Source organism: Tursiops truncatus, chromosome 1 (genome assembly GCF_011762595.2).
Source record: "Tursiops truncatus isolate mTurTru1 chromosome 1, mTurTru1.mat.Y, whole genome shotgun sequence".
NCBI classification, from domain to species: domain Eukaryota; kingdom Metazoa; phylum Chordata; class Mammalia; order Artiodactyla; family Delphinidae; genus Tursiops; species Tursiops truncatus.
In genome coordinates, this window is record NC_047034.1 from 138,336,672 (window position 1) to 138,362,940 (window position 26,269).

General features: G+C 54.5%; 2 protein-coding genes across 3 annotated transcripts in view; one reads left to right on the forward strand and one right to left on the reverse strand.

The window, feature by feature from the left end:
- The first annotated feature begins 212 nt into the window (after nt 1-212).
- Nucleotides 213-12,929, forward strand: FAM151A (family with sequence similarity 151 member A). Its single transcript, XM_033867373.2, has 8 exons — nt 213-327; nt 1,801-1,947; nt 7,154-7,306; nt 8,295-8,454; nt 9,896-10,120; nt 10,868-11,007; nt 11,752-11,895; nt 12,256-12,929. Exons 1-8 carry the CDS (start codon nt 213-215, stop codon nt 12,927-12,929), a joined length of 1,758 nt encoding a protein of 585 aa, XP_033723264.1.
- The window catches only part of ACOT11 (acyl-CoA thioesterase 11), a 55,984-nt gene continuing 38,763 nt past the window's right edge, over nt 9,049-26,269 (reverse strand). Inside the window, exons 5-16 of one of the 2 annotated variants that reach the window (XM_033866209.2) lie at nt 26,003-26,101; nt 25,400-25,535; nt 23,778-23,934; nt 22,465-22,584; nt 20,886-21,030; nt 19,387-19,446; nt 18,518-18,580; nt 18,089-18,172; nt 16,922-17,055; nt 14,843-14,974; nt 14,117-14,243; nt 9,049-13,241 (exon numbers count right to left, since the gene is read on the reverse strand). In XM_033866209.2, the coding sequence (XP_033722100.1) occupies nt 13,086-13,241; nt 14,117-14,243; nt 14,843-14,974; nt 16,922-17,055; nt 18,089-18,172; nt 18,518-18,580; nt 19,387-19,446; nt 20,886-21,030; nt 22,465-22,584; nt 23,778-23,934; nt 25,400-25,535; nt 26,003-26,101 (1,413 nt within the window). In that variant the 3' untranslated portion in view covers nt 9,049-13,085. Of the gene's footprint in view, nt 13,242-14,116; nt 14,244-14,378; nt 14,581-14,842; nt 14,975-16,921; nt 17,056-18,088; nt 18,173-18,517; nt 18,581-19,386; nt 19,447-20,885; nt 21,031-22,464; nt 22,585-23,777; nt 23,935-25,399; nt 25,536-26,002; nt 26,102-26,269 lie in introns of those variants that run through there. The other variant, XR_004528855.2, reaches the window with a different exon arrangement.

Genomic DNA, 26,269 nt, shown 5'->3' on the forward strand with positions numbered 1-26,269 from the left:
GACCCGTTAAGATCCTAGGAGAGAGAGAGGAGGAGGAGGAGGGCGGGAAGGTAGGAGGGACTTCGGGAACTGTCTTCTGGGACATTTTCCTGGCCCGCTGGGGGACAACTAGGTGCTGCTAAGGCTCCTGCCTCCCATCTGATCCTAGCTCTGAGAGCCTCAGGAGACTCTGCACCGCAAGGAGTGTGGGGCATTTCCCAGAGAGGGTCATCATGGCCTACAAGAAGGGGTGCTCGAAGTGGGCCCTTGTCAGCAGTGCCAGTGTGGCTCTTGTGTTCACCATCGGGATGATCCTGTTCTTCTCTCTGCAGCAGGGCATCCTGCCAGGTAGGAGCTTCCCAGTCATGCCATCTGATCGGCTTCCCCCATCCCTCACTCCTTGCCCCCAGAAGGTTCTGTCCTCATCTACAGCCCTGATGGCCTCCTCTCCCCTCCCTACCAAGACTCTCCTCCATCCACAGCTCTACCTGCCCCTCCCATCACCAACCCCACCAAGACTTGATTCCCAGCAGACAGTCCCATTAACTTTCCCTTCCTTCTTTACCAGGCTTCAGTTACCTGAGGACCAATGAACCTTGGTCTTCAGCCCAGACCTCCTTCTGTGCCCCCAGATGAACATTCCTTCTTAGAGGGTCATGCAGGCATCTCATATTCAGCTGACTGAGCTGAACTTTCCCTCTCCCCTCTGCACCCTCTCCCGGTGAAGGGTCCTCCATCCACACGGGGACCTGGGAGCAGCCTCCTCTCTTCCTCCTGCCTCATGCCTGTATCTTCAGTCCTGTGCCTCGAGGCTCTTCCTTCCCATCCTCTACCCTCCATCCCTGCCCACCATGACTTCTCAAGCCTCTGTCTCCTGCTGGACCCCTGCAGCAGCCCTCCCCCTCCCACACAGTCTCTGCTGCCAGCCTGCTCACACCAGCCCATGCTCGGTCTGCCACCAAGGAGATCTTTCCTTTTTTTTTTTTTTTTAAATTTTTATTTATTTATTTATTTTTGGCTGTGTTGGGTCTGCATTGCTACATGTGGGCTGTCTCTAGTTGTGGCGAACAGGGGTTACTCTTCGTTGCAGTGTATGGGCTTCTCATTGCAGTGGCTTCTCTTGCTGTGGAGCACAGGCTCTAGGCACACAGGCTTCAGTAGTTGCAGCACGTGGGCTCAGCAGTTGCAGCACGTGGCTCAGCAGTTGTGGCACGCAGGCTTTGTTGCTCTGTGGCATGTGGGATCTTCCTGGACCAGGGCTCGAACTCGTGTCCCCTGCATTGGCAGGCAGACTCTTAACCACTGTGTAAGGAGATCTTTCTAAACATAAACCTAGTTTGCTGTCTCCAGCACACACCCAACTCCTTTGCTGGCGCCCAAAGCCATTTACAACGGGATCACAGCCCTCTTCCCATCTTGCCCTGTTCCATTTCTCTGCATTCTGTACCAGGCCAATGGCCATTCCTTTAGGCAACCATATATTTCCTATGGTCAAACCTTTGCTTATACTGTTCTCTGTGTCTGAAATAACCTAGGCCCCTATTTTGGTCAAAGTTACACACCCATCCTTCTAGGTCTCCCTTAAACGTTCCCTTATCAGTGAACTTCCCAACATCTGCAGGCTGGTTCAGAGCATCTTTGTGCCCAGGACCCCACGTATTTCTCTCTCTCCCAGCTCTGATGAATCTGGGGTCCACCGTCTCTGCTAGATGGTGTGCTAGTTACTCCCCGGGGCCCAAGGAGGGTTAGTAGGATGTACGGATGAGAGTCTTGGTCTGGGGCAAGAACTGATGTTGACAGTTCCCTTCGCCTTGATTGCAGGCTGTGAGCAGGATGCGGTCTGCCGCTCCGACGCGGACATGCTGGACTACCTGCTGAGCCTGGGTCAGATCAGCCAACACGACGGCCTTCTGGTCACCTGGTACCATGCTGCCAACAGCCAGAAGGAGATGAGGGCTGCCCTCAGCAGTAAGTCCAGTTGCCAGAACTGGGGCAGGCCGGGGCAGAGGTGGAGGCAATGGAGGGAGAGCAGAGGTGGGGCTAAGACAGCACTACCTATGCGGTGGCATTAGGATGGGTATCGCCGTGTTCTTGCCATCCTCCACTTGAGAAAGTGGGGGCTCAGGGGTTAAGTGACTGGCTCAGGTTGTGCAGAGATGTCTGGTTCCAAGGTCACATCCTGCCCTTCCTCCCAGGCCTTGTCAGGAGACAGCTTCCCTGCTAAGGAGGCCTTTGTCCTCAAAGTCTAAAGAGCCAGAAGATGTTTGAGTGCCAGCACTACCAAAAACGAGCTGTGGAAGCCTGAGCAAGTTGTGTAACTCCTGAGCCTCTGATTCAGAATGATTACGGCAGCCAGTGGGCAACCACTCCCTGTGGGGACACACACTCACATTCCACGTGGGTCTCCTGGGACTACCAGCAGCCTGTTTTGTGGGTGCCATTCGACAGGAGAAAAATGGAGGCTCAGAAAAGTTAGGTGACTTACCTAACTTCACTAAGGTCACACTGTTTGAAAGTGGCTAAGCCAGCATTGGAGCACCCAGTGGTCAGCTCCTACGCTCTAAACCACTGCATTATGCCTGGCCCAGTTCAAAAGGGAAGATCACTCTTCCAGGACTATGGGGAAGCTCATTAGATCATGTTCATGTATGTGCTTGTACACTCTACAGCAGTGACTATTCGAGGCGAAAGGAAGGGTCCCCAGATTTGAGCGTGCTTCAGAAAACACATTGCTAGCCCCACCCCTGGAGTTTCAGATTCAGTGGTTCCGGGGTGGGGCCTGAGAATTTGTATTTCTAATAAGTTCCCAGGTGACATTGATGTTGCTGGCCCCAGGATCACACTTTGAGAACCACTGCTCAACCAAAATCCCTCAAGTTTAGGAAAGTGAGATCCAGAGGGTCTTGTCCAAGGTCACACAGTAGGTCTGAAGCAGAGCAAGACCTAGGCGCCAGGCCTCTGGCTCTTACTCCAGCAGAGTCACCAGCAGAGAGCCTGGGAATGAGCATCTGGGAAAGGTTGGCTGAATGAATGAATGAGTCCTTAGGGAGACTTCCTGGAGGAGGCAGGCTTGGCGGTCAGCAGAGGAGAGGCCACCACAGGCTGGGTGGAGCCAGTTTGCTGCTGCTTCAGGATCGGGAGGCTAATGGCCAGACTTGGGTGATAAGAGGCCAGAGAACTCCCTGGCAAGAGGGAGGGCTCTTATCTGGCAGATAAGGCCTGAGGGAAAGCAAAGAGGATCTGCCAGCCCCAGGCTCATCCCAGGTCAGCCCTGGGGCAGCAGGTAAGGGATCAGGCCCCACCAAGTTGGGACCTTGGCCAAGAAGAAAGCTAAGGGCCCCAACCAGGCAGTGCCCAACAGCGTGGAACATGCAGAGACACCCCTTAGCATAGCTGCAGGGGTGCGGAGGGCCCCAGGCCCAGTCTTCTCCCTGAGGGTCCTGCTAGGTCCCTGAGGTAGGTCTCTGGGAGGAGGGTGGCTCCACAACTGAGGTGGAGACCCTCCGGGGGAGCCAATGGTAGGCCAGGGTTAGGCCGGTGAAGTCACCTTGAACGTGACTGGACACCCATGTGGAGGGGAGGGGCCACAGCAAAGGCCTAGGAGGCAGACAGACTGGGTTCAAATTCTACCTTTTATCATTTACCAGAGGAGTGATTTGGGACAGGTGACTTCACCCATCTGCAGCTCGGTTTTTCCCTCTGCAAAATGTGGGCTGGTAGGGTGACCATATCATTTATCATCCAAACCAGGGCACTTTTGATAGTGAAAGAGGTCATTATTAATAATTATGCTGAAACAACAGGAATACACCAGACTCTCCCAGGCAAATGGGGACATGTGCTCACCCTAGTTAAGTGAGCTACTCCACGTAAATGATAATTAATACTTAGTGAATGCCTAACAAAAGATATTTTATTATTTACTTCTAGTAAACGAGGGGACAGGGAGCACAGAGAGGTCCAGTAACCTGCCCAAGATCACACAGCTTGCAGGTGTTAGAGCTGGGACTGGAAGCTAGCAGCCTTGGGTTCAGGATCTGCACACTCAGCCACAGCGCTCTCCTGCCAGACGTAATGCATAGAGCTCCTGGCATGTGGGGGAGGGGAAGGGGGGTCTGGTAACTTCCTGTGGGCTCCCTCTGGAGAGCATCACTCCTTCCCACCTGACTGCACCCCTGAGGACCAGGACTCTTACTGTGGCTGCAGAAACCTGATCCTTTCCTCATCTCCTGTTCCTTCACACCCCCAACCAAGTGAGTTGGCCCCCCAGATTCAGCATCTGGAAGGCACACAACAGGTGTAAATGACAAGGGAGATGACTTCGGGAGGAAGCTGGATCCAGGTGGCTATTGCAAGGAGGCAGGTTAGGTCCATCAGTCTTTAGTCCACTTCACTGAGCGTTTGCTGGGCCCCTACTCTGCACCCAGCTCAGGAGGAGGTTTAGAAATGAGTGAGAGGTGGCCCTGTGTTCAAGGGGCTCACAGTGTCTCAAGGAAGGCAGCTGGTGAAAGTCAAGCAAGGCAGCAGCATCGGAGGTTCACCAGGCCGCAGAGACCTGGGTTCCAGCCCTGGCTCCTGCCCAGCGTGCCCCCACCCTCCCCAGACCGGAACTGGCTCCCGTTAGATGGGGAAGAAGACCCCTCAGTATCCACTCTCTTTTTTTTAAGCAGTTTTTTTTTTCTTTTTTTTTTTTTTGCGGTACGCGGGCCTCTCACAGTTGTGGCCTCTCCCGTTGTGGAGCACAGGCTCCGGACGCGCAGGCTCAGCGGCCATGGCTCACGGGCCCAGCCGCTCTGCAGCATGTGGGATCTTCCCAGACCGGGGCACGAACCCGTGTCCCCTGCATCGGCAGGCGGACTCTCAACCACTGCGCCACCAGGGAAGGCCAGTATTCTTTCTTTTGAACTACCCTCTTATCTGCCCATCTGCCCCCTCGGGCCTGGCTTCTCTGGGCCTTGATGGGCCCCAAACTCTTTGGACCCCTCTCTTTGCATTCTCAGGTAACCGAAAGTTAAGAAAAGAAAGTGCTTTGTGTTCAAGCCATAAACATAAAGGCTACCTTCATATAGCCCTTCACAGTTTACAACGTGCCTTTATGTCCATGTCCTGTAGTCACGGTCCAGGGAGGCTCATCCCCATCTGGCCAGTGAGGACTCCAGGAAGTCCAGAGCTCTGGGCAGGAGGTTTAATATGAGGATGAAGTGGGACAATGCAAAGTGCCTGGCTCAGCGCTGGGGACAGCCTGGCACTCAGCCTCCTCCCCCTCCTGGAAATCCAGACACCTAGATTTTAAAGAAATCTGCAAAAATTCTCTGCGACTTTGGGCAAGTGCTATCACCTTTCTGAACCTGCGCTGGTTGACCTTAACTTTTCTATCACCCATTCATTCAGTCTTTTATCATCCAGCAAACATTTCTGAAGCTCCTTTTTTAGGCCTATTATTGTCTTGGCACTGGAAATCCAAGTGATGGGCAACATAGACCCGGATCCTGCTCCCTGACACTAACACTCAGGAAAGCTGGTGCTAAATGAGTGATTACATGGGGGCTGAGCACTCAGAGGAGAAGCTGGCAACCTAACTTAGACTGGATGTGTGGTTTAGGGATGGCCTCCTTGATCTTTTAAGCCAACACCCACGGATGAGCTGGAGGTGGCCTAGTAAAGCTGCGGAGGGAAGTGTTGCCAAGACAACAGCCATGTGTAAGAGCCCAGAGAAGGGAAGACAAGATATTTGAGCATCGATACTCAAAGTGTGGGCCACGGCCCCGCAGCATGGGCATCACGGGGGAGATTGTCAGACACCTTGGGCCCCACCCCAGACCTACTGAGCAGAACTTGCATTTTAACAGTTCCTGGGTGATTTGTGTGCACATTAATGTTGGAGAAACAAAAGTGGCTGGAAGCTAGAGACTGAGGGAGAGAGGGACTCGAGATGAGATGGGAAAGTTTGCCAGGCCTGGTCATGCAGGACCTCACAGACTATGGTAAGGCATTTAGCTTGGACTCTTAGGACAACGGGCAGGGACGTTTTGATTTTTTAACAGAAGTGACACGATCAGGTACGTGTTTGGAATACTCACCCTAGTGGCCGTGTGCAGAATGGACTTGGAGGGGAGCAGAGCTCAAGTCACGAGGCTGTGAGTGTCAAACACAAGAGGCCCTCTGATGCCAACTGTCTGTGATGGGGCAGGAGCTGAGAGCGACCCCGCCTGCCCTCCACTCCATTCCTTAGACAGAGACCCTGGCCGGCTATTCTGGCCTGCTTCTCACGGAAAGGCCTCAGCTCCCTCCTGGACTGAACTCTCGGAACAGGCGTCACACAGCCACCTGATGGAGTTAACTGTGTGCATTTAAAAGATAAAAATAACGATGCTCAGTGCTGTAAGTGTGCCGGAGATGGGCCAGCGTACGTACGTATTTCTGGCAGGAACATGAGTCAGAAGAATTTTTCTAGACAGTAATTTGTTAGTATGGGCCTTAAAAACACCCTGCGTGGCCCTGACTCAAATTCCTTGTCAGGATAAAAAATAATCAGAAAATCAGAATAAAACATGCATCATTATTTGTTAGTAGCAAAAATTTAGAAACTACTAGGATGTCTCAGGAATGGGAGAGTGGCTAACTAAAGCAGGGTGAGTGCCCTCAATCGGGTTTTTGCAGCTTTTTTTTTTTTTAATGAAACATAGAAAAGATTGTAAAAAATGTGTCACTATTGAAAGAAAAAGATTAAAATTATAAATGCAGAGTATTCCCAACTGTGTAAAAACTATAAATAGATAAAAGTGGAAGAAAATATATTAAAAAATGAACTATGATGGAAATGCTTTCCTCAAGTCAGGATAAAAAATAATCAGAAAATCAGAATAAAATATGCATCATTATTTGTTCGTAGCAAAAATTTAGAAATGTGGGCGAATATTTCTCTTTCTGCTTTTCTGTATTTTCCAAATGTTCTATAATAAATGTGTAATACTTTGATGATGAAAAAAATTGCTTTAAAAAAGGAAATGATCTGGGAATTCCCTGGCGGTCCAGTGGTTAGGACACGGCCCTCTCACTGCCGGGGCCCAGGTTCAATCCCTGGTCGGGGAACTAGGATCCCACAAGTTGTGCAGCAAAAAAAAAAAAAAAAAAAAAAGGAACCAATCAAGATGGAATTTGTCCTCTTGCACAGGTGACGCTGTGGCCCTGGAGGCAGACGTCACGGTAGAAGGGCTCGGCACAGTCAATGAGACAGGGGTCCCCATCATGGCGCACCCCCCAGCCATCTACAGTGACAACACCCTACAGCAGTGGCTGGAGGCCGTGCTGGCTTCTTCCCAGAAGGGTAAGGACCTCTCTCAGCCCCTCCCCAGCTGCCCAGCCCTCTGGTCCTCAGGCCGCATGTGCAGGGGTCCTTCCACTAGGAAGCTAGTCCAGTGCTCGTCAGGAGTTGCTCGTTGCCTTGGCTTTCCAGCCCACCGCTCTAGAGGCCTGGGCTCGGGGAAGATCAGTGAGACGAGGGATATAAAAGTGCAGGGTAAGCTGCAAAGGGCCAAACATGTTTGGGCCCTGAATCCATGGAACTGGTTACAACATGCTCAAAAGCCAAATTCCACCTTCCCCTCCCATGTCTCTTTGCCAGTTATAGTCAGAATCCAGGCATCACCCTAATGTCTCTCCCTCATCCCCCACATCCGCTCAGCTGCTGCACCTGCCAATTCTAACCCTGAAGCCTACCCCCGATCCAGTCCCAGTCACATCATCTTTCTCCCGGACCTCCTTCCTCACTGGCTTCCTGCTTCCAAACTCAGCCCCTACCTGAGTGAGCTTTCCAAAATGCCAGTTGTCGCGTCACTCCCCTGCTTTAACCCTCCATGGCTCCCCATTGTCCTCAGGACAAAGTGTGATCTCCTTGGCCTGTCTTGCAACATCCTGCTCTAACTTCTCAGCCTCATCTCCTGCTGTTCAGGCTCAGGTGGCTTAGGACCCTCTGAGCCTGCCTGTCCAAGAATCACAGTCCCTTTTCATCCGATGCTTGACAACCCCTGAACCTGCCCCAAGTCCCAAGCCCTTACCCGTCATCTGCTTCCTCCCCTTGATGATGGGGGACGGGAGCTCATTCCTACAGAGGCAAGTCCTTTCTCTCCAGGTTAGCTCTGCCTGTTTGAAAACCCTTCTTCACACCCAGCGAGAATCTGGTCCCTGTCTTCCCTCCCTGCCCCCAACACACATACCATACCTGCTCTCTCTGTCCCAGGAAGTCATGTGTTCTGTTTCCTTCTTCCTTGAGCACGAGGGACCAGTTCCCCAAGCCCTTGGCCCTCTCCCCACAGGCATCAAACTAGACTTCAAGAGCATCAAGGCCGTGGGCCCCTCCCTGGACCTCCTGCGGCGGCTGACCGAGGAGGGGAGAGTTCGGAGGCCTGTGTGGATCAATGCCGACATCCTGAGGGGCCCCAACATGGTCATCCCGATAGAAGTCAACGCTACACAGTGAGTGTTCGCCTCTCTGCCCCAGCTGTGTCCAATCCTCTTCTGTCAACATCTGGCACAGTAGGTGCTCAGGGGACCTTTGCTGAGTTTGCTTCCAGTCACACCATGTAGTCTGACCTCTGAGCCTTCACACGTGCTATTCCCTCTGCCTCGAATGCCTTTCCCCCATTTCCTGATGAACCTTTGCCCAGTCATTACCTGTCCCAGAAACTTCCCTGACATCCAAGGCCGCTGAGGGCCTTCACTCACACTTTCTCCTAACAGTCCTGATTTCGTTGGACTATCACCGTTGGATTACAGGTTTGGCACCCTTACTACAGTGATTATTCCTGGAGGGCAAACAGGGCCTGGTCCAGTGACAAGGGCAACAGTTGGCCTGCTAGAAAAGTCTAAAGCACTGACTCCTTCCTTAGCCCCGCATGAAATCCCAGCACTGCCACCAACCGCCCTCGTGTAACACCAGCTTCATGGTGTGCTCCAGTTTACAAAGGGCCACTTAAAAGGAGAGCATACATCTGAGTTGATCTTCACATAGCAATGCCAGGTTAGGAGCATTTTTTCTCACCATTTTGCAGATGAGAAAGCTGACAATAATTGAGGCACAATCTGTTGAATGTTTATTATGTGTCACGGGCACTGTTTCAAGTACTCTAGTTGTAGAATACCACTTAACTCTTACTTGAGAATGAGGTAGGTAATATTATTTTCATTTTATTAGTACAGGAAATATCTCACTGAAGTTAAATGACTTGCCTAAATCTAGTAATTGGCAGAGGAAAGATTCAAAACCAGGCCCATCTGACTCTAACCTCCACGCTCTTTACCGTCCATCCATCCATCCATCCATCTTTGCAGCCAGTCAGCCAACAATCCGTCTGTCCAATATTTATCACGATTCTCAAACTGAGGTGCATTTGGAAAGCAGCAGTTTGAAAATGTAGTCAGTGCCCCAAGATAAACAATGGTTCACCTTCTTGGAGTGAAGAAAATTACTCAATAATTTGGGGAGAGGGAGAGGGTAACATTATTTGCCTATTAAAATTTGCATTAAGGCAAAATCTGAATGAAATTTTTAAATAAAATATGAAAGTTCAGAGACTCTCACAGCTGGGAGAACCCACATCCCACACCTGGGGCTTTAGATTCCCCCGTCCATGTGGGTATGTTTACGAAGGCCTGTCCTGCCTGAAAGGATGCCATCTTTGAGAATCAAAGGGGCTGGGTGAGCTGCCCAAGGTCACAGAATCAGGACCCAAACCCAGACCTCCCCAACACCAAAGTCCATGCCCTACTGTGGGACTTTGAGCAAGCCATTTCTGTTCTTTAGGACTGTGCCCTTATATCATAGATGCAAGAGATCCTGCCTCTTCTTAGCACTGTGATGGGAACCTGGGAGATGAGGAAGGGGCTCTAAAAGACCAGCATCTCTGATTCTCTGCAGGTTCCTGGCCTTGGTCCAGGAGAAGTACTCTAAGGCAACCCTGTCTCCAGGCTGGACCACCCTCTACCTGCCCCTGTTCCCAAACGGGACATATACCCGAGCCATGGTAGAGAAGATGCAGGGGCTGGTGGGAGGACTGCCACAGAAGGTCACCTTCCCTGTGCGGGCTGTCATGGTACGGGCTGCCTGGCCCCACTTCAGCTGGCTGCTGGGCCAATCTGAGAGGTGAGGACTCCCAGGCCCCTGCCACAGCTCCCACTCCCTCCAAACCCGCTCCCAGGCACTGATGCCCCCAGAAGATCCCAGAGGCTCATGGCTAGAAGGGTCTTATTGATCATCTGGTCCAACCTCTGCTGGTGCTCACATGCTCTACAATGTCCCTGCTTTCTGCTTGTATGCCTCCGGTAATGGGGAGCTCACTATCATCTGAGGCAGCCCGTCCATTGACAGACAACTCTCTGCCCGTTGGAAAGTGTCTACACTGAGACACAATTTGCCTCCCACAGCTTCCTCCCATGGAAGCCAGCTGTTCCCTGGGGCTGCCCAGATTGCACCTATAGCCTCTGCCCCAAGATAGCTCTGTAGGGATTGAGGAAGCCCCATCCCCACCCCTGCACTCTGTCCCCAGCTGCCCCACCTTCCTCAGCCTCTCCCCACTGGAGGCCGCCCCCCTCCCCTCTTCATACCTGACCTCTAGCCCCACCCCCTGCGCCCATCTCTTCTGTCCTTGTCTCCTTCCTAAGACAGGACCCAGAAATAGACACTCCAAATGAGGAGGCAGGGCAGTCTATCTCCCCTCCTTCTCAGCCTCTACTCTCAGTCATCATTCCCGAGGCCTCTGTGGCTTCTTTTGCCCCCAGGAAGCAGGGTAGTGTTCCCCCGCTGCCCAGCTCGGGTCCGGCTCTGAGCACAGGAGTGGGGCTGAGGGCTGCTGGGCCCAGGCAGGCACTGAGCTGGCTCTCTGGACCCCAGGTACAGCCTGACGCTGTGGCAGGCCACCTCAGACCCCGTGTCAGTGGACGATCTCCTCTACGTCCGGGACAACACCGCCACCCACCAAGTCTACTATGACCTCTTCGAGCCTCTCCTGTCCCAGTTCAAGCAGCTCGCCAGTAGGGAGGGGTCTGGGCAGCGTGGGAAAGGGCGGTGGGGCTGGATTCTGCACAGGGCAGCACTTGGTAGACACGGCAGCAGAGTTAGGTGGGATGGGGCACTGGAAGGGGAAAATCCTAGGAGGGATGGGAGGAAGGAATCGTTTTAAGCGCCAGTTGTATGCCAGACCCCAGTACAGTATGCTAAGCTTTATAGATCTGTGAAGCAGGGATTCCATTTTACAGATAGGGAAACTGAGATTCAGAACAGTTAGGTAATTTATACAAAGTCATTCAGCTTGAACGTGGCACAGCTCCTACTGGAACCAGCAAATTCCAAACCCCATACGCTTCCCCTTGTAATACAGTTCCTCTAAGGTTTACTCTAGCATTTCAGAGAATGGCCCCTCCACTGTACCTGCTAATCAGTGATGCAGACACTACCTTGTCCAAACACCTCACTCCCCTGACTCCAAACCTAGGACAGCCTGCAGTTAGCCCATCTCAAAGGGGACCCATCAGACCCAACATTCCTGCCTTGGGAGCCATCTTGGTGAGGGGGAGGAATACCAGCTTTGGGGCCAGACGGACCTGGCTCCATCAGGTTCCAATCCCAGCAACCCTGCCTACTGGCTGTAGGACCTTGGGCAAATCACCTGTAATCTAGAAAACAGGGAATTACAGCTCCCAGGAAGCTTGCTGTGAGGCTTAGAGAGGATGTGCGGTGCACAGAAGGGCTCTTCATCCTGGCAATTTGCCCCACAGTGAACGCCTCACGGAAGCAAAGCTACTACACGGGAGGCAGCCTGATCCCCTTTCTCCAACTCCCTGGGGATGAGGGTCTGAGCGTGGAGTGGCTGGTTCCTGACATCCAGGGCAACAGGAGCACAGCGACAGTGCGACTCCCAGGTAAGGTCCACCTGCAGCCCCTGTGCTCCTAGCTCAACCACAAGTTTCCTACACTTGGGGAAGCTGCCTCAGATCTCCGTTACCATAGCAACACGGCTGCAAGGTAGGGAGTACAGCGCTGTCACAAGTGCGGGGCTCCGGGCCTTCAGCACCCGTGAGCCCTCAGTCACAACACGCTGCAAGAGAGGTGGACATGGGCCCCAGGGCTGAGCCACAGGCAAGGGCCCAGAGCCGAGCTAGCGACTCATTGTATCATTCTGACGAGCCCCGGGCACATTCATAAGGCAGCCCTTCCACCTGGAACCCAGATCTGATCGACAGATCCCATTGCCCCGCTGCTGCATCCATTGCCTCTTCCAGACAGAGAAGGCATGATCCTGCTGGAAGCTGGCCTCCTGGAGCCTGCAGCTGGGGACCCCGTGCCCATCGTACGTGCCCCAGATGGCCGTGTCCTGACACTGGAGTTCTGCCTGCTGCAGCTGGCCACGCGCGCCGGACGCTGGGGCATCCATGTGCACATAGCAGAGCCCACGGCCCTCCGGCCATCCCTGGCCACACTGGCCACCCTCTCCACCCTTGGCCACCTGCCTAGGCCTGTGTGGGTCGGGGCCACAATCTCCCACGGGAGTTTTGTGGTCCCTGGCTACGTGACTGGCAGGGAGCTGCTTACAGCTGTGGCCGAGGTTTTCCCCCATGTGACGGTGGCACCAGGCTGGCCCGAGGAAGTGCTGAGCAGTGGCTACAGGGAACAGCTGCTCACAGATATGCTGGAGCTGTGCCAGGGCCTCTGGCAACCCGTGTCCTTCCAGCTTCGGGCTGGGCCGCTGGGCCAGAGCACTGCTGGAGTCGTGGCCAGGCTGTTGGCAGCCTCCCCCCGGGCCACTGTCACAGTGGAACACAGCCCCGGCTGGGGCAGCTATGCATCTGTGCGGGCAGTGCTGCTGGCAGCCAGGGCCGTGGAGAGGACCCGAGTCTACTACAGGCTACCCCAGAGTTCCTACCAAGACTTGCTGGTGGATGTTGGCAGAACATGACCACCCAGGGGAGCTGGGCTGGTGGAGCCCTGGGTCCAGGTTTCCCACAGGGGTGGCAGGAAGGAATAAATGCCTCTGCCTCCCTCGGTGCCCTGCGTGTGTGTCCTCAGGGCAGCATGGGGTGGGAGGTGGGCGTGAGGTGGCCGCTGAAGATGCCTAGAGGGTCTGGAGGCTGGGGGCCAGATCGTTGCGGTTGTCCAGGAGGAACTGCTCACAAGCCTTGAAGGTGGTGTAGAACGCAGACGAGAGGCCAGTCACATTGGTGGTCACGTACTTGAGAAAGCCTGGGGTGGCCTGGTTATAGTAGGACACCTGCAGGGTGGGAAGCCACACTCAGGGAGGCGGGGCAGTGGGAGGGGTGGGAGCTGAGTGGACGTGAGGCGGGCGGGAGGCAGCCTTGTCGCCTGCTAGGAAGGCAGCAAACACCAGTCGGCACTTGAGGCCTTAGAAGACTGCGTGACTGGCGGGTGTGACCTCCTCCACCCCTCATCCCCACCCCGGGTGCTGACAGCCCTGGCTTCCCTCTGTCACCACACACTACTGTCATCACGTGTCTCCCCTGTCAGCCGGGAGGCCCTGGAGGACCGGGGCTGGGTCTCCAGAGCCCAGCACAAAATCCCTTTTTTAAATGAAGGTGCTCTAGGGCCATCTGCAAGTTAGAATAAGCCCAAGGATTGCCCTGAGGAGCTCGTCAGTTTCGATGTGTTCCGTTAGCTAGCACTGTCCAAGTCCCTGCCTGGGGGGAGTCTCAGAGCCACTGTGAGCTGGGGAAGGGGCAGTGGGCATCCCCAGCCCAGCCACTCTCAGCCTTCTCCCCTACGCGTTAGTCAACACTGACTGTCCTGCTGAGTTTTATGGGCGCTGAGAGCCATTTAAAGCCTTCCTAGACAATACGTAAACGAGGAGATAGAATTTTAGATCAGAACCCAGGGCCTCTGCCCTCTGTGTCCAGTGCCTTTTCCAAGACCCTGCAGTGGCCTCGGGCTTAGCACAGATCAGGTCTTAATGAAGGCTCATGTTCAGCCCCTGACACTCCTAGGCTCCCCTGAGCTGGAAGAGAGAGACTGCTGGCAGGCAGGGGAGCCTGAGTCGGGAACTGTCTGAGCTGGACGGTGCTGAGTTCTGGACACAAGCGTGGCTTTGGGGTGAATCTGGGTGGGAGGGGGAAAGGAGACACCCAGCCTCACCTTGGTCAACTGATCCCCCTCATGCCAGAAGCAGAAGCCTGAGCAGATGGTCTCCCCACGCCTGTACTCCGAGGTCTCGAGGTGCGTGGGCAGCGTGACTGACCTCATCGCAATGACATAGGGGTCCCTGGAATGGAGGAAGGGGGTGGAGGGGACACAGGAGAGGGTGAGGGCCTGGTTCCAGAGTCTGAGGCACACAGAGCCTGGCTCTGGGCCAAGCTGGAAAGAGGAGATGCCTGTGGGTTAGCAGCTCTGAACTCACCAGGAGCCAGCGTGACTGCACTGTGGACTTTCTGGAAAAGCCCCTCCACTGCAGACACTCAGGAAGCAGTGTTGCTCTTTGGGATTTTTGTGCTTCATCTTTTTGCCTGTCTCTAGCAGAAGTGATGCCGTCTCTCTGGCATCCCCACCATGGCACAGCTGACAGCCTCACCACCCTTCAGCCAACACAGGGCCTTCAGAGGCTGGAGGCCAAGGAGTCAGCCATGTGAGAACTGGCCTGTCTGTGGCCTGGGACAAGGCGCCCTCACTATCCCAGGGACAGAGACCACCCCGCTTTAGAGCATGAGTGACTAGAGGGGCCAGGCATCCCCATGTCCTCCATTCTACCCACAGTAAGACCACTGCGGCCAGTAGGAAGCAGAGGGCTGACTCTAGGCTGATGTCCCCTCCCTGGGGAGGAAGATGAGCCCTGCCCACCTCCCACCCCAGAAGGCAGGCACGCACCTGTTGTCACAAGGCTTCCGCCGAGAGGCCAGGATCACAAAATCCTGGGGCTTGGGGTCACCACCGAGGGCGGGGCTGATGATGTGGTAGATGGCATCATCCTCGTCCACCTGCTGCACTAGCTCCACGCTCCTGTGCAAAACCCAGGGGCGTCACACCAGCTCCTCGTGGGAGAGCAGGTCTGACCCAGGCCCTCCCGTGCTTCAGCTGCCCTGAGCAGATGCTTGGGCTATATTTCACCCCAACACTGCTCAGCAGGGACCACAGGAGGGCAGAAAAGGCTGTCAAGGTAAACACACACACGGGCACACAGACACATACACAAGCAAATGAACACACACACCCGTGGGCACACATGCGCACAGACGCATAGATAGACACCCCCCGATGCACACACAAAACTATGGGTGTCTGTCGATGCAGATGCACATGCCCTACACAGATGTGTGATGACTTAGGAGTTGTACTGAATATTCAGTGAGCACCCACTGTGTGCCAGACCTGTTCTAAGAGCGTTACGGGTACTATCTCACCTAACCCCACGTCAGCCCATGCAGTTGGTACTCTTAGTATCCCCATTTTATAGATGAGGGGGCTGAGACTCAGAGAAATAACTCACCTCCGGCCACAGAGCTAATAAGGAAGCAGGTGTGGGACGTGCTTGGGCTGTTGGGCGCCAGAGCTGTGCCCCTCAGGCCCGGGCACACTGCACGCGTGTGCCCAGGTAGACACACGTAGGCTTACACCAACACGCGCACACACACAAGGACATCCACGCAGAGACACACACAACCACGTCCAGACCCGCCACCTTTTCCCTGCTCTCCCGCCCACCCTGGAAGCTGCCTCAGGAACGGGGCAGCTGTGGGCAGGGTGGAGGAAAGCTGCTAGGGCCTCCCTTCCCCTCAGGACACACCCCCCAATCCCATCAAGCATCAAGATATGATTGGGCCTTGAAGGCCCACACCAGCCCACCTCCTCCAAGAAGCCTTCCTACCACATGCCCAACCCCTTCTCCCCAACATCCACCACCAAATCACCTCTCAGGCTTCCAGGATGGCATGGCCAGCAGGCCTGAGGCAAACCTAGACCAGGGCTTTTTAAAGCAACTCAGCCCTTCTTGCAAAGAAACCTTATGCAGAAAGCCTGTGTGTGAACAGCTACAAGCGGGCCTGCTTTGGTGAAGAGAGATGGGGAAAGGTAGGGGAAGGCCAATTTGTCAAATATCAACTCACCAAATGACCTGCTTACTGAATTTCCAAATGCACAGGTCCCCCTTATGGATACACTGAGGAATATAGGCTCCTCTTAATAAGCCATTGGAGAAATGATCAAAGAACCCCCAAAGGAGGGCGTTGGCATAACAGAAAATGACTTGAAAGGGATTTGAAAAAATACCAGTTTCAACTTCAACATTCCCATATTAAACACTGAAATTCTGGCTATTTTCCTAAGCAAAATCTTACATGGAGAGTCAATAAATTTGGGGAACAAGTGCATTTATAGGAATAACATTTATATTCAGGAACTTACTACATTAAAAAATAACATTCCTGTACATTCCTGTACATATCCACACGAAGAACTGGCAAACTTGGTAAATTCAGCAAATTGGCCGTTCTCTGAGTTACCATGAGTCTGGGAGGGGTTCCCACCCACCCCCTCCACTTCCAACTACCTCCCCAAGCAGTCCCTGAGCCCCTTCTGGGAAGGCAGAACTCCACAGAACATGCTTTGAAAATCACTGATCTATCCCTGGGTGCAAATCTACAACCCACACCTCAAGTACCCATTTTAAGAGGAGGGAAACTGAGGCCCAGAAAAGACATGACTTGCCATGGTCACAGTTCGTTAGGCCAGGAAAAAGACTTAAACCCAGGCCCCCGACTCCAATTCCAGGCTCACTCTCCTCCCTGAGGGCTCAGACTACCCTTGACTCTGATGCTCACCTAACACATAACCAAGTGCCCCACCCCCATCCTCCCTGCTAAAGGCCGGCAGGCGCTGAGCACAGTGGGGGGACGGCTCAGGAGGAGACACCTGAGGGCCCACCTCTGCATCCCACCCCGCTGCCCTCACCGGTAGTGCTTGTCCCATTCGGGCCTCCGACGGAGGTCTGAGAGGAGCAGGAAGGCCTGGGCGGCGTCCACGTTCACCAGCATCTCCATGTGGAAGGAGAGGAACTTGTCCTCCTCTAGAGTGTACAGGCGGACCTGCGTGGGCCAGAGGGCAGCCTCGTTCCTGCGCCTCCTCCTCAGCCTATGCTGGGGACCGGGGCTGGAAGCTCAGGGCTGCCACTGATTGCTGTGTGACTGTGAACAAGCGACTCAACCTCTCTGAGCCTCGGTCGCATTCCCATGTAAATGGGGAGATTCAGCACAAGTGGATGGGAAGGTGTCTGAAGGAGCAGTGACTGTATGCATAAGCACAGGATGGAACGGTACTCACTACGAAATGGAACAAACTCAAACAGGCACTCAACACAAGTGAATGACTTGTGCCAAGAGAAAGAAGTCAGATTGAAAGGTTATATACCGTATGACTCCCCGTATTGGGCATTCTCAAAATAGACAAAACTAAAGGGACAGAAAACTGATCCGTGGTTTCCTGGGGCTGGGGGTGGGAAGAGGCTTGACCACCATGGGGAATGAGAGAAACTGGGGGGATTATGGAAATGTTCTGTATCTTGATTATGGTAGCGATTCTGTAACTTTATGTGTTTTCCCAACTAGTAGCATTATACAGTAAAAAGGGGACATTTTACTACATGTAAATTATACCTCGATTTTCTTAATGTGGAAAAATTTTGTTAAAAGGAGATAAAGAAGCAGGGGCCGACACAACAACAGAACGAATCCTCAGAGCCAGGTGCCGTCCAGCCCCCTAAAGTCACAGGCCAAAGTGGCAGAGCTCAAGTCCTCCCTCAGCCTGCGCTTGCCCCAGGCCCCCATCCCAGCAGCGCGTCACTGTAGAAGGAGCAGAGAGAGGGAGGACGCAGCGGGGGAAGATGAAATGGGTGGCAAGAAGGTGGGTAGGCAGGAGAGGATCCGGAGGGGGGAACCCCCACTCCAGGCCCTGGCGGGGCAGGTTTGCTTCTCTAACTGGGCTGGTTTCGTGACCTCATCCAGCTCCCTTTAAGGAAACTCCCTTTGACTGGAGTGCTTTGAGAGGGTTTTTGTGTCTCACAGTCAGCCACCTCTGGTGGCTCCGAGGAGGAAGGAAAGCTGGGAGGGTGGGGTCAGCTACCTGGCTGGTCTCTGAGGACAGCACCCAGTTGTCCCTGGCCACGAGCATCTTCAGGGAGGAGACGTTGTTGTAGCTCAGGTACACCTGGACAGAGCACACAGAGAAGCCTCAACTTCCGCCTTCCTCGGGGGCTCCGTGCCGGGCTGCGCTGGGGCGGGGAGAGGAAACTGGACGTGAAGGAAGGGGCCCTTGGCTTTGGGAAAGGAGGCCGGGGCTTGGCAGACTTCTCCTCCTCTTGGGGCCCCAGCTCCCTCCTGCCAAGCAAAGGGACACAGGAAAGCCCTGGGCTACCTGTGCCAGTCTTGAGGCAGCAGTATCCTGTCCCCTCCAGCGGGTTTGGAGGGCCTACCTCCAAACCCGCTCACAAGAGGGGAGGATCGGGGATCCCAACGGGCCTGAGAACGGGCCGCTCAGAGCAGAAGGCCTTACCTGGTTGCTAGGGTCCCAGGGGACAGAGAGGGGCATCTCCGCCTGCTTACAGGACACAATGTACTTCCTGGGAGAGAGGGAAAACAACAACCTTGTTCCCTTGGGAGCCCATCTCTTTCCACAGACTTCACTGCTGGCTTACTGTGTGCCAGGCCCTGTGCTCAGCCCAGCGGCGTGGGAGAGACTCCTGTCTGGCCAGGAAGACTGGATGGGACACAGAAAACAGCAGCTGAGGACATACACACTCAGAGGCGGGGGCGGGCTGGGGGAAAGGTGCAGACCCCCAACACCCTTGCTAAGCGACTTCACCCTATGCCTCAGTGTCCTCAGCTGTAAAATGGGATCAGTGGTCACACCTGCCTCCTCATGGGGTCGTCACAGGGAGAACAGTGCCTGGCACATGGTAAACCCTCCACATATGCGCACTTTTCTTATTAACATCGGAGGGTGAATCCTGGTGCGTTGACAGCCCTTTCAAGTTTGTGAAGTGCTTTCACAGCAGAGTCATTCACACCTGGATTTGCTTCTTAAGCAATTGCATCTCCTCTCAGAGCCTTTCTTTCTTCATCTGCCAAACGGGCATCAGATTCAATGGGAGGAACACAAGAAGTAAATTTGGTCACACCTGGCCAGGTTCAAATTCTCATTCTGCCCATCATTCCTATCTGAGTGCCCGTGGCCACCTAATCCCTCTGTCCTCACCTGTACAAGGGGCCAGTAAGACCACTGTGTCATGAGGCCAAGACCAGAGGCTGCCTGGATGTAAAGGCCCAGCCCAGGGGAAGCACCGAAGAAACACAAGTTCCCAGGGCCAGGGAGCAGACAGGGAAGCCCTAGAGCCGTGTCCACTCTCACCACCCGGCCCCCACTTTCCTGTCCAGGCGAATCTTCTTCCTGGCACTGGCCTCTCGGTACCGCCGCTCGCCATCCTGGGGAGAGGAGACAGACTGTGGTGCAGGAGGGACAAACAGCTTGCCCCCGCCCCCATTACTGCCTGCCCCCTTCCCCAAAGGGCCCAAGGAGACCCTCCCTGCAGCCCTAAAGTGAAGTTCAGATCTCACTGGAGCAGCCTGCACAGGACAGTGCCCCGTCGCTGAGCTCCAGCCCCAGCTTCCCCTGAGGCTCCCTGAGTGACTCTGGGAACACCACCTGCCCTCACTGTACCTGCTTCCTCCTCCGTAAAAGGGGATCCCCAAAGGGCACTTACAATGCTAAGAACCCACATTTATTGAGAACTTGCTATGGGCAGACATGCTTCTGAAGTGTTTTCCATGCAAAACTGCATCTAAGCATTATTGGCACTAGTACTATCCCCAATTATTTTATTTCAATTCATTTCATTTCATTTTATTATTTTAATTGCCTGCGCTGTGTGGCTTGCGGGATCTCAGTTCCCCCACCAGGGACTGAACCCGGGCCACGGCAGTGAAAGCCCAGAATCCTAGCCACTAGGCCACCAGGGAACTCCCAGTACTATCCCCATTTTACAGAGGAGGAAACTGAGTCACGGAAAGTCTAAGTGGCTCAGCCAAGGTCACAGGGCTAAGGAGTGGGGACGGGAACAGAGCCCAGACGGCCTGAACCCAGAGCCCACCCTCTGAACCACTACTTCTAACGTCTCCCGACTCGTGAACGTTAAGTGGCAAAAGCCTGAAAGGGCCTCGTGGACTGTCTACAGTCCCACCGCCTGCCAGGCTCCCTGCTCCTCCGGCCACCACCCATCCTGACTGCCCAGCTCTGGAGCGGGGGTCTTCACAGCCCATGCTCAGTCTTGTAAGGTGGGTGGGCTGGGTGGGTGACCTTCCTGGAGAGAAGGGGCAACCTCTCCAAGGTCACTCCCTGGCCCCCTAGAAGCAAGCCCGAGCCGGGCCCAAAGGAGGCACAAGGGAACATTGTTTAGAGCCAGCCTTGAACCCAGGTCCCTGACTCTCATTTCTATGCTTTTTGCTCCCCTGTCACCATGGTCAGAGCAGTCGCCACATACTCAGCCCGGAGCAAGGTCAGTATCTCCCCAACAGCCCTGCGAGGCAGGAACTGCAGATACACCCTCCTTACAGATGGGGAGTGAAAGCTCACAGAGGGCACCTGCTAGAACGTGGCCAAGGTGGGGTTCCAACCCACCTCTGACCCCAAAGCCAGTGCTCTTACAGCTCTGCAGGCTCATGAATGCCTGTTAACACCCAGCACGTGGTCTGAGTTCTTCCAGGAAGCACAGGGTGCCTTCCTTGCACAAGGAGCATCCCCGGGGGCGGGTTATACCGGGGCACTCGGGGCTGGCTGGGCCCCGGCAGAAGGACAGAGCTGGGTCCACTCCCCAGTCCTATCACCCTGGGCAGAGAGGGAGGGGGGCTGGTAGTGGGGCACTCACCCCAGGCTGGGGCCGAATCCAGGGCAGCATCTGAGGCTGGTTATCTGCATCGAGGACCACAAAGGTCATGAAGGCACTGTTGATGTGCCGCCGCTGGGTCTCGGCCTCCTGGCGGTAGGCCTCCACACACACGCCCACCTCCATGCTGAGGGGAAAGGAGGGCTGGTCTCAGCTGGAAAGACCTTCCCGAGGCCACCCCCTCCCCAACACGCACGCACACATGCACAGAGGCACACACGTACTCCTGCAGTTCCTCCCACAGCCCAGATCAGAGTCCGATGGGCAGGAAACCCAGAACTGTTCCCTTTCAACAATGTTTACAGAGTGCCCACTGCACCCCTGGCCCCATGCTTGTCACTGGGGTCACAGAAATGAATAAACCAGTCCAGTCCAGGTCCTCACGGGCTAACAGATAGGGGATGGGGCAACAAACGTCTATATAAAATACGTCACGTAAGCTGCAAAGGGTGATGGAAAGACATAAGAAAGGAGGTGGAGGGGCAGAGGCTAATTTGAGAAAATGTTCATCATACGCCTATTCACCAGCCCTCTAATAGCCGTAGCCATGCCCCTGACAGCTCGGTCGCTGCTGTTTCTGTTTCTCTGACTGTCGTTATGAATAATAAAAGAGCAGCCACCTCCATTGCCCCTCACTTAGGAAGGTCTGTGATCCCAGAATGTAGACGTTATGCAGATGGGGAAATCAAGACCTAGAACAGGGCGCTAACTTGCCCAAGGTCACACAACAGTCAGGAAGGAAGAGAACCTGCACTAGGAACCAGGCCTCACAGCTCCTACCTAGTTCAGGGCTTTCCCCCTGCATGACAGTAGAATGTGTGATAGTCAGACTGTGAATAGTAAAATAATAATAATAATTTTAATAAGAAGCAGCAGGAATGGCTGACCTTCACTGAACGTTTTCTCTGGCATTCTACCAGTAACCCCTCATTGAATCCTCACAGCTACGAGGTAGTTGTGGTGAGCCCCATTTTACAAGTGAAAGAAATGAGACTCAGAGGGGTTAAGTAACTTGCCCAAAGTCACACAGCTGATAAGCCATGAACCAAATTTGAACCCAGGCAGCCTGGCTCCAGATCCCTCACTTTTAACAACTACGCTATCATTGAAAATGACCAAATCTTTGAAATCACCAAAAAGCTTTCATGGGGGTATCAGAATTCATTCCAAAGGTAAGGGCTCTGGGAACTAACTGCTGTTTTAGGAAAAGGGTAGGAAAGGGTTTGATAAACAAGGGAACACTGGCAAGAGGTGGCCCTGTGACCTGAGCATCCACAGTGTGGCAGGACCAGAGACAGGAGCCGGGGAGAGAGACAGAGACACACCAAGCACATGGTGTGACCTGTGACAGCGGCAGCACAGGGCTCGGGAGGCCAGAGAAGGAACATCAGAGCTGAATCTTGGTGATGGTAAAGGGACCCAGCAGCCAGGCAGAGTTCAGATCTCATAGACCTCGTCTACAGGGGAAACAGTTCCTGCAGTTTGGCAGGAAGGTCCCTTCTTATGTCAGGAAGAGCCCTCAACCCCAAGAGGCCCCATCTCGCCCATCCCAGCCCCATACCTGTTCTTGAAAGCGTTGTTCACGATGGCCTTCAGCACCAGACGGTCCCCAACCTGGGACGGGCCCCGGAAGTGGAACATCTCAATGGCCTTCAGCGTAGGGTGGGCATGGCACAGACGGCTGGAAGAGGCGGGAGTCAGGGGGACAGACAAAGGCCTCGAGTGCTTCAGCCACTGGCTTGGGCCAGCCTTCTCCTGCTGCCCCCATCCCCAGACCCAGCCCAGAACCACACGTACCACCCTCTGGCCCACCCACTCCCACCCAACCCAGTGACAGCTCTGCCCAGAGGAAGAGAACTAAAGTCCAATATCACAGCTTAGAATACTGAGGTCTACGTGCGTAGCTGGAAAAAAGCTGAATTTGAGGTGACATAGGAAAGGGCAGGGCTTGCGGTAAACCTTTTCCTTCTAACTTTTACACCCTAGCACCTGCTTTTCCTACTATCTGGAAGCCCTCCCTTACCCAAAGCTACTCGTCATTCAAGGCCCAGATGAAGTACTCCTCCTCCAGAAAGCCTTCCCTGACTATCCACACTCTGACCGTCCTCTGAGATCTTATCACTCTCATAGCCTGGTCTGCCCAAAATAGCATTGCTTATGTACTGCGTCCACAGGTTAAACACAGAGGAGGGGCCATTGGAGCTGGTCTCTAAAGGGTGAGGAAGAATGTGCCTGGCTGAGGAGAACGTGGGTTGGGGAGGGCACTCATGGCAGAGCGAACAGGAAGTACAAAGTCATGGAGGTATGAGAGTGCCAGTTAGTGAATGTCAGTTATCATAACTATAAAAACAAGCCCCGATACTTGGAGCAGAACAAGACCTGGACTGGCACAGAGGTTATAGGAAAAGGAAGTAATTATTTCCACCTCTAGGGAGAAGGAAACAGTGAAAGAGGCTTCATGGAGGAGATGGGCAGGATTTTAGCAGACAAAGAATACTGGAGTTGGCATGGTGGGAAGCCAGCCAGGAGTGAAGGCGGGGGATGGGAGCATGGAGGATTGGAAGGGGAAAGGCAAATGGCTTGATTTGCAAGAAGTGTTAAGATCCAGGAAGCAAAAGCGAGTAGGGCCAGGGCAAGGGGAGGCCCTGGTGCCAGCCAGGGGGCTTGGCATTTCCCATGCCATGATGGGAACCACGGAAGGAATGGTGAGCTCACAGAAAATCATTCCTCTCTGGTTCTCTGGGTCTGAAAGAAGAGCCAAGCTTCTGAAGCCTTGAATGCCAGTACCAAGCTGGGGTTTCTCCCGCGGAGAGAGCTGGCCGAGGGAAGGAGGAAGAGAAAGGAGGGGAGGCACAGGCAGGCCACTTCCCTCACCTGGCTGCAATGGTGGCCACATTCTCCATCCAGGCCATGATCTGGCCCCCGAAAGTATTGCCCTGGTGATTGGCGTGTGGGGGCAGGACCAGCTCCACACTCTCCACTCGGGTCTTCTCGGCTGGCACCATGCGACTACAGTCTCTGCTCTCCAGATCTGACCAGAGAGGCGCAGAGGGAGGGAGGCGGGGAGGTGAGAAAATTCCCAAGGGCAAACCCTCCCCATGCGCAGCCCAGGACCCCCATGCCCACCAGTCCACCTCACACAGATTCTTTTATTTATTCAGCACCAAGGAGGTGCCGTGCATCTCCCATCTCCTGGGGCGGCGGGGGGGGGGGGGGGGGGGGGGAGAGCTCATCAGGGAAGGCCTGTGAAAGAGGTAGCCTTTCACCTGGCTTGCAGGCTGTGCAGAGATGCCACAGGCAGGGAGGAGGGGAGGTTGAAGGCCTGAGCCAAGTTCTGGAGACCAGACAGGCAGGACAGTCACAGGGAGCAACGAGGCTTTGGCTTAGCTGGAGCTGAGGGCAAGTAAAGGGACAGCACCCGATGAGGCTGAGTGGCCAGCCAAGGGCCTGGATGCCAGGCTCAGGCATTTGGACTGACGCTTGGGTAGAAGGGCTGTCAAGACAGGAGGGATCTACAGGGGCTGCAGTGGGATGGATGGTTCCCGTGGGCCTTGACAACTGTAGAAAGAGCTGGGCCTGCCCAGCCACGGCCTCCGGGCCCAGCATAAATAACAGCACACGGAATTCAGAGCACAGCTCACTGCCTTCACTGGTGTTTGCTACTTCCGCCTGCTCTCTCTCCACTCTGGGCAGCTGAACCACCCTTGGTTGGTCCTAAAATTGCCTCCTTTAGGTTTCAAGGATGACTCTGCATTCTAGTGTTCCGGACATCAGTGAACAAATCCAAGGTCTCCCCTCTAGGCCTTTGCCCAGCCTGTGCCCTCTGTCAGAAAACCCTGCCTCACCTCTCCACCTGTCAAAATCCTCCCAGTCCCAAGTGGACCTTTGTGTGCTGGTACAGGACACTCTCCAAGATATGCTTTAAGGGGAGAGAAGCAAGATACAGAACAGTATGTACTGTATGTTTACTTTTGGGTAAAAAGAGAGGGCAAGCTGGTAGGTAGTGTGCTTAAATATGCAGAGAATACTCTGGAAAGATGCCCCCGAATGACGAACAGTAGCTGCCTCTGGAGGGAGCCTTGGTTCTGGGGTAGAAGAGAGTCTTGCTTTTTACTCTATCTCTATGCCTACACCTATCTCTATCTGCCTACCTACCTAGCTACCTATCTGTTTTTTTAAAAGTCCTAGGGTTTCAAGGCCAAGCTCAACACGACCTTCCCAAATACCTTGACTCCTAGAGACCCAAATGCATTTAGCGGATTAAAAGGGTTTTCTGTATGTCCCAGGTCCATCTTCATGGCTCCTGGGAGCTGGGCGAGATGTCCAAACGCTCCCTTTTCCCCAAAGGAACCTTGAGGCAAGAGGGCCATCCAGGCCTGAGGCCACCCATGGGTGGACACCCCAAGGAGACTCCCTTCCTCCCTCTGCTCAGTAAGGGCCCAGGACAGAGGGGGCCATGCAGGACATGGGCTGCCCTCCCCACGCACGGCGCTCACCATCCTGAATGACGCAGTTGGCCAGGAGGTCCTTGATGGTGTCTGTGTAGACCAGCCGCATGCGCCGGCGCTCGGCTGCCACGCTGTGCTCTGTCTTCTCCTCCTCGGTCCGCGGCGTGATCTGCTTCAGCTTCACCTGTGGCAGGGGGTGAGGTGGGGGGTGCTCAGGACAAGTTTCCTGGAATAGCGTGAGAGCCTGTCCCCCAAACGGCCAGCTCAGGCCTGGGGCTGCTGGATGGTTACAAGTCTTGCCCCCTCTTTGTCCCCATCTTCCATCTCCCTGTTGACTGATACATCACTTTCATCCTCCAGTGTCCCTGTCCCCATCCTTGGGCAAAGGCACTGTGGATGGGGGGTGTTGACGCAGGACATGGGAGGCAATGGAGAGAACTGGAGGATCCTGGGGTGCGAGGTGCACAGGGAGAGGTGGGGAAAAGCAGAGCGGGGAGGCGCCTGGGGTTCAACCACAGCACAGGGTGGGCCTTCTTCTGGGGATTCCCTGCTGTGCCTCCACCTCTACCCCTCCACCAACCCCCAGAATCACCACGTAGACAGGCGCCCAGGTGGTCCAGCAGCATCGGGTGGTCAGGTGTAGCCACCTACCTTGGAGACCTCCCGGTGGGCCACAAAGGTGGCCAAGGCCTTGCACACACTCCACTGCTTGTCAGAGCACAGGTCCTCGGAGGCCACCTGGATGCCCACCTGGAGAGGAAGAGCAAGGTGGACGACTGAGGAGGGAGGAAACAGAGCTCACCAACCCAAGGGCCCGCAGGTGGAGACAGCAAGTCCCACCCCAGGCCTGGCCTCTGGTGCTTCTGTGTCACCTACCAAGTCCAGGGGGCTAGAGACCTGGGGTAGGTTCTGATTCTG

What these genes read in the sequence shown, in the direction of transcription:
- FAM151A (XM_033867373.2), top strand. Translation starts at nt 213, where the DNA reads ATGGCCTACAAGAAGGGGTGCTCGAAGTGGGCCCTTGTCAGCAGTGCC. An exon ending in GCTGGCTTCTTCCCAGAAGG is followed by an intron (nt 7,307 to 8,294) that starts GTAAGGACCTCT and finishes CTCTCCCCACAG; the next exon opens with GCATCAAACTAGACTTCAAG. An exon ending in ATAGAAGTCAACGCTACACA is followed by an intron (nt 8,455 to 9,895) that starts GTGAGTGTTCGC and finishes GATTCTCTGCAG; the next exon opens with GTTCCTGGCCTTGGTCCAGG.